We start from the raw sequence: 7880 nt of genomic DNA on the forward strand, positions 1-7880 counted from the left end.
CTCTGTCTGTGATGTTCCTTTTGGCCATCTTGCCTCCTGCTGTCCTGTTAAAATTCTGCATGGCTGTCCTCCTCCAGACGTCGCCACCCCCGCCATCCAGCAGTCCCCCAAAGCCCTCAGAGGAGGCGGCCCCCACGCCAGAGGTTACAACTCAGCAGCTGAATGGCAGCTCAGCAGCCTCCGCCATCGGCCAGCCCTTGGAGCTGGCCCCCCTGGCCCAGCCAATCCCGTGTGCCTTAGCCAGCAGAGACAACCAATCAGAGGGGGTGGAAGTGGAGGCCCCCTGTTGCCTTGACGACTGCCCGTCAGACGGAGCGCTACAGAAGGAGGAGTGATGGCATCCTTCCCGGGATGCGCTGCTCTGAGAGAGTTCTCTGTGTTTGACTGCCTTTCCCTGTTTTTGTAGCCCCGCCTGCTAGCTGTGCACATTATCACATGGAGCAGGAAGTGAGGCGAGGCTCCTCCTCGCCGTCCCTGCTGCTCCATGTGATAGGCTAAAGCAGTTAGCTGTTACTTCCTTTTTAGTTTTCTCATGTGGTTTCACATTGTTTTATGAAGAGAGGTTTTCTCCATGAGTCTGTAAGCGCCCCACCCCTCAAAAATCCTAAATGCCTCCCTTTCGCACTCAGAGTAAAATAAGCTTGAAGCCCCCCCACCCCCATTACGACCCGCCACTTAAACGACCCACCCTTAAGTATGGGTATCTGTACAGTTAAAATGTCTTATTTTGTGTTTTTAAATGGTCCCATTGTTTTAATCTCTGCACACAGATGTTAAGCGTGCGGTTACGGTGACAGATTGGATGTGGTTTCCATGGTTACAGCATCAAGGCCTGGTCGCCATGGTTGGTAGTTGTGTGCTGATGCGGTTTGTTGCCATAGCCATCTCGTGTGAGGTTTGTCTTACATGAATCCAGAGAGATGTCCAGAGTTTGACTCCGGATGTGTGAGTAAGATTTCAACAAAGTGATGTACCATTCTTCTGTGCAGTGACCCTCGCCCCCACCACCCCCACCCCCTCGCCCCGCACTCCAGCAGCACTGCTAAACACACGATGTTAGTATACGTACTAGCAACGAACCCCTTTATTGATTGATTGGTTATCTATCACAGGAGCACTTCTGCACCACCATGGTATTAGCGTGCTATCTTACTTTGACCCATGTAGCAAAGCCTCGTGCTTAGCTGTGCTGAGACCCCATGAATTTATGCACCTTAAGCCCTAAAGTATGCAAAATATTACCCCGCTCCTCCAAAAAATAAAAAAGTGCATTATTATATGATCCTCCCATCCCCTTTGTCCCTTTCTCCCAAAGCTTTGATTGTATAATCCCAACAAAAAGCACTTCATGTTGGTATTTAAATAGGATAAATTTGAACAAGCCCCTTGACAGGTGAATTGACAGTCTGAGAGGGGTGTCCCCTGCGCCTAAGTAAATCATTATGACATGTAGAACTACATTTAAAGGTAGAGATCTATTTGCGAGACGTCAGAATGTGAACAGAGTGGTTTCAGACAAAGAAGCACTTTGTTTTAAAAAATGTTAAACCACACTGGACAGTCTTCTACCAGGTGATAAAGAAATGAAAAAAAAAAACTCTGAGGCACCTTCTGGAGTTTAAGGCCAAAAAGAAAACAATAATGCTGCCCAGCAAAAGATGTAAATGAATGGTGAGGATTTAGGTAACTGCTGCCAGGCAGAGTTCCCTTCAGACTGGCCTCACGCGTTCAATCATGAACTTTGCAATGAAGCTGAAAGGACTCCTCGGACTCTTTTCAGATTTCTAAAAAGTTATTTCCAAAGTGTATTTTTAAAGAAAAAAAACGGCTCGCCGACTGAGGCAGCCAGCGATATTAAAGGGGTGTGGCAACAAAGCCTCAAAGATCCCCCCCACCCTCTGGTGGTGATTGAGTAACTGTTGTCATGACGATAGCCCAACACCATGAGCTGCTGCCCCGCGCAGCTCTGGTGTGTCACTTTAGACCAGCAGGAAGCACTTCCCTGCCCTGAAGGGCCTCGGCCGAACACGGCGGAGGCTTTATGGGTCGGATCACATGACAGGAGAGAGGGAGGCCTCATGGCGGACCCGAGTGTGCCGCTCACAATCTGAGACTTCTAAGATAATGTTTTATTAGAGCACTTATGTTTGTAGAGAATGAGATGTGTCCCCCATAGTAGGTTTCATCTGACTACGGAAATACAACTTACCAATAGCTGGTAGCACAACTGCAAATGTAAAAGCAGTAGACCGACAGATACTGCCTGAGAGATGCTGGCCATGAACATTGTTATCTCTATAAACTTACTAAGAGAGGATGAGCTCGCTATGTTAAAAAGAAAAAGGCAAGTCAACAAAGAAGCACCTTATTTTCTTACTATGTTGATGACTTGTCCTCTATCGTGTGCCACAGAATTGACATGGAACAAAGCTCTTACGAAATGCCGTTTTGAAGGAAAAAACCCTGACTATATATGTAAGTGTTAATGTAGTCGCGTCAGACATCCCCTCAGTTATGAACTCAACCATGACAGTAGACCCAGCCGTGAGTGTAGGCCTACGCTCATCATCACAGGGGCTGGGCCATGCCGCCGTCTCTTACACCAACACCAAATCAGAGGTTCGGACTTGTTATTGGTAGGGAACAAGCACACAAGTGCTGTCGGTGTTTATAGGTTAAGAGTAGGTACCAGCGTCGGGCTTAACACAGGACTGTAATACACAGACACCAAGACTAGGCTAGAGAATATAGCTCCACTGGCCGAAATACTAAGTCTAGAATTACTAGGAGTCATATACTTAACTGCTTTCAACTTTTGACATTAGTACAAATATGTGTATCGCAACAGTACATTGTTAGAAGATGGCTTTTCTGCGGCGAGCCAGAGTGTGATCTGGTATACGATGCCCTCTCTCGATTCGCTCGCCAGATAACAGTTACACACACATGCATACATACGCATACAAACAGGACACACACACACACACACACACACACACGCACACACATGACAAACAGGTATTCAGTTGCATTTGTTACCAGCAGCATTCTCTCTGCTTTTGTGCTGAAGTGATTTTGTGCAGTTTCAGTTCCCAGTGGAGTGGTCGTCAGTTCATCAGAGATCATTTTGGTAACACATTCTACTGACTCTGGAAAAGAATAAAATAAAATCCCACATTTTCAACAAGTTTGCATGGACGGATTAAGAATACATGTTAGAGGTGTCACAGAAACAACCATCTACACACACACACACACACACACACACACACACACACACAGATACATAGATGTTAAACCCTGAGTTACACAGTAGCTAGTATGGAAAAAAAAGTCAACACAATACATGATGTAGTGTCCCTCTCTCGTCCTTGTCTGTTTTAGTTCGATAGATATTTGATCAGTGATTTTTATGCTTGTTATCCTAACCCTGCCCCCCCACCCTGCTATGACACTTTCTCTCGCCCTTACTCCTTCCCCCAAATCACTACTTCTTCTCTCTGCCCTTCAGTCTTCCCCATAGAGTACATACATCCACTCTCACACACTCACACACACACACACACACACCACTCCCACTGATTCCCATTAAAAGCAGTCACACACATAGTACACACGTACATATTTCACGCAGAGTTTAAACCCTCCCGTCACTTCCTGTGTTTCAGTTCTCTCTTTCACTCCTCTCACCTCCCTCTCTGCCTCTCCTGTTAGCCCCTTAGGACCGTTTCTATTGGCCGTTTTTTTTTCTCTTTTTCTCTTTGGGCTGCCCCGCCCCTTAATCAACCCAACTAACAGTAAAGGTTATATTAACGTTGATAATCAGTTTCTGTATGTATCTAGCCAGAGTCTGGAAAAAAAAATCAGAAAAAAAAAAACGGTTTTATTCAATTGTGCAAATGTGTTTTTTCTTACTATTTTTAATGTTATTACATCTTCTAATCTAATCCTTCTACCATTGCTTCAGTTAGTACTGAAATACGCTTAGCCAACCTAGAGATTTGAACTGTAATGATTGCGATTTTCCTTACCTGTATTTTATATGGCATCTTTAGACCACCGTTTATTATGTACGTAAGTAAATATTGCCCGTTTTTCGAAAATTGTCGTCTGCACTATGTTACGATTCTCATAATATCCCTGATAACGATTTCGTGGTCGACTCATTATCAATCTAAGCTGAACTCTGCGCCCTTGCACAAAGCAGCGAAACATCTCTTGTAAACACCTGAGAACCAAAGTACACCTAGCATCCCCCTCTAATCCCTATAAAGCCCCCTATAGTCCCCCCTCCAACCCCCACCCGCCATCGACGGTTTGCCCCCGAGTAACAAGTTTTCTGATGATTATATATATAATGACATTACAGCACGTGTGATTTACCTGACAAGTCTGTGAGGTACCGGTGTTTTTGTTTTTGTAACACTGTGGTTGTCGTGGAGATGCAGACAGACAGGGAAAGAAGGAAGGAACGAAGTGTGTTTGTGTGGACAGTGAGTGTCACTTCTTCATTGACTGAATTCAGGCTGTGTGAGCCACTGCACGCGCTCAGATCAACACTAATACACAGGAACACCCGCTTTCAGTCACGCTGGGGTTTTGGCGCCCTCTTTTGCATTTTTTTTTTTTTTTTTTTTTTTAAACATGTAATTGTTGTGCTCTCTCAAACTTGCCTTTAACTTCCCAGACTCAGACTGAAATAGCAACTTACTGCTGTACTGAGTCTCTTTATGTACGTGGGCACGGAGGCTGCTGAAAGTGGCTGAATTCTCCTCCAAACACAAACCTGAGATTACATGTCACTGTGCAAGCAAGAAATACTTCAGCTTTATGGGGAAGAAATTTGTAAAGGATTAGAAATTAATGGATTAATGTCCAACTGAAGCTTTTTTTAAGGAAACAAGCTAAGCTCTAGCTCAGTGGTTTCTTAACTTTTTTCATGTGAAGGACCCTCAGATCGTCATAGACCCTCATGTGATAAGATTTTGATTATTAGCCATGACTCAGAAGAGTCTCTCATGACTCTGTGTCATATCGGGCTCAGTTTTAACCGCTGGTTGAGAACCACTGACCAGGCTCCAGGTTTTCAGTTGGCTGCTTTTGTTTAGAACTGCAACGATTAGTTGATTAATCAGAGATTACAACAGATCAGCAACAAATCTGATAACCAATCACTAATTCGAGTCATTTTTCAAGTAAAAATCCCAAACGTATGAAATATGACAATTTGATATTATCATTGGGTTGCTGGTTGAATGAAACAATCATTTTTCTCTGTTTTCTGACATTTTTCAGATAAAACGATTAATTAAGAAGTCTGATTAATTAATAGTAACAATGTGTTCACTTGGAATCAGGCGTGAAAACAAGTAGACTGAGCGGCAGGACGTAAAATAAAACACGTGACGGTATGTTGGGATGGTGATGCTTAATTGTTTACAAAGAACGGAATAAAATATATTAAATAAGATCAGTTTGTTTTTATTATTTTTATGTTCCTTTCTTGTAATATCCAGCAGTCGCCCGTGTTGTTGCCTTGTGTGAAGGATCCATGTCCGGCAAAATGTTAGAATATTCAACTTTTAATGTCAGTGCCGTCAATATGGAAGCAAATAAGAGGCAAAAATGTCTGAATTTTATAAGCAACTGGAAACTTACTGTTGAAATTTAAACATCACTAAATTAATAGGACTGAAATTTTTACTTTGAAAACGGTGTATTTTAATTTATTAGTTCTGAATTTACCAATTTATATAAAAAAAATTTATTGGTCATTTCAAAAACTAAATTTGATTTTTCTTTTTCTTTTTTTTTTTTCTTTCCAAATCGAAAAATTCGAGTTTCATAAATTTAAAAAATAGATTCAGGTTGCTCAAATTTGATTGGTCAAACTCAGATGAAATAAAATTCAAAGAGAAGATCAGTCAAATCTGATTGGTCGAAACATTCAGGCCTGTCCTGTCTGGTGTTGCTGTTGAAAAAACAAAATCAGAGATTTTAGATCTGAATTTGGAAGATTTTAGCAAACTGAAAGTTTTACTATAATTTTTTTAATTCCTCAACTTAAATTTTCTGAATTTGTGACCATTTAGAAGAAATCATTTCAGCTTTTGAAACTGCAAATGAAGAAATTTCATATTTGAATTTCTAAGAGGTTAATTCAGATCAAATAGATTTAAGATACATGGTTTTCAAAGTTAAATATTCCAAAGCTATGAATTCAGTGGAGTTTAAATTTCTATATTCAATATTCAGTGGTTGTTGAAATTCAAATAGCCCACTTACGTCTCTTATTTGCCTCCATACATCTACCGTTACCATTGCCGGTATTCTCTGCCGGCTTCACGTAATTTTACTGTCCTGCTCTCGTCCACTTAAATGACATCTGGTTTGCCGTATGTCGTCTCTGATTCCATTTGAAAGCAGTGTGATTGTTATCTGCAGCCTTGATTTCTTGAAGTTGTGTGACAGTGAACTGTAATTCTTAAATATTGAAACAAGTGATTCGAAGGCGTCACTTTTTTATAGTCCAAACTTTGAGTAGTTTAACTGAGAAAATAATTATTGCAGCTGTAAAAGATTCCGTGGCCTCATCAGCAAATTACAATCCATGACCTTGAGCTTTCTTTAATAATCCATAAAAAATAATTTTACAATGTATCTCCAGTTTCTAAACCTCAGCTGAAGTGTTTGTGAGGAAAATTCACCTCCTCTGTGACTGATGATGAAAAGATGAGTTGTCCAGCCGATAAAAGCGTCCTGCCTCACTGCCTGCGCAAATGGGAGCGCCTCTGAAGAGCTCGACAATGTTAAAGAGAACCAAAAGTCCCAGAATAGAAATGTACTATGTTGTATTGTAGAAGTCAAACAGTATTATTGTCTGTCATACAGAATGTGGAAAGGAGTCATCAGTCTTGTCGTACCTGTTATGATCTATTTGCAGGATTCTCGCAGCATTTTGTCCAGTTTGAATAAAGGTCCCTATTCTGTCTGTCTCTCTCTACACTGCCACTCCCCCCCTCAACAGCCCCCCAAGCTCCAGTATAATCCCCCCCCTCCCCCCTGGTAAGTCCTGGTAAGGGGCTCAAGTTGATCATTATGGGCTATTTCTTGTCACGTTGGTCAATCGTGCCCGCAGCCACAAGTGTACCGATGCATGTACTTCAGTACCCAGGGCCACCCGAAACTACCTGTGCAGCGAAAAAGGGTGAAAACTTACCCATAATATTATTGTTATAGAAATATTATCATCATTATTGCTGTTATAATTATGGTTGGTATAATTTGTCATCATTGTTAGCATTATGGAAGCACCGGACTGTTGTGGAAAGATGAGAAAAAAAGAAAGCTTTTTTTTTTTTTTTTTTTTTTGTTAAATTTGTCTGGCTGTTGGTGGTCTGATCTCACAGAGGGAGGGGAGGAATGGTTCAGAAAGAGACAAAGATGGCAGTCATGTTTGTACTGGTTGGGAAATGACTTACAGTGCTGAAATAAAATTTATTCTTTTAGTAAAAAAAGTATTTATTGCGTCCACTGTCTTGATTTTGTATGTCTCCACTGGGTTATATCTCGTTCGTACACACATGTCCGTCCGTCCATCCATCCCATTCTTGTGAATGCCATATCCAAAGAACACCTTTAGTGAATGTCTTTAAATTTGGCACAAACATCCAGTTGGACTTGAACTTTTAAGATTTTGGTGGTCAAAAGTCAAGTTCACGGGGAACTTGTGTCCATCTTATTCTTGTAAACTTGATACCGCAAGAACATCCTTAGGGAATTTCTTAAAATTTCGCACAAACATCCACTTGGACTTGAAATGATAATATTTTGGTGGTCAAAGATCAAGGATACTCTGACCTTACGTCCAATTTACTCTC

The 7880-nt window shown here is 41.6% G+C and overlaps 1 protein-coding gene across 1 annotated transcript in view; it reads left to right on the forward strand.

The window, feature by feature from the left end:
• The window catches only part of fam120c (family with sequence similarity 120C), a 37266-nt gene extending 29746 nt beyond the window's left edge, over positions 1-7520 (forward strand). The window contains exon 17 of the mRNA XM_049580185.1: positions 78-7520. Coding sequence (XP_049436142.1) covers positions 78-335 — 258 coding nt within the window. The 3' untranslated portion in view covers positions 336-7520. The remainder of the gene's footprint in view (positions 1-77) is intronic.
• Positions 7521-7880: the final 360 nt, after the last annotated feature.

The sequence above is a fragment of the Epinephelus fuscoguttatus genome, linkage group LG7 (genome assembly GCF_011397635.1).
Source record: "Epinephelus fuscoguttatus linkage group LG7, E.fuscoguttatus.final_Chr_v1".
Taxonomy (NCBI): Eukaryota; Metazoa; Chordata; class Actinopteri; order Perciformes; family Serranidae; genus Epinephelus; species Epinephelus fuscoguttatus.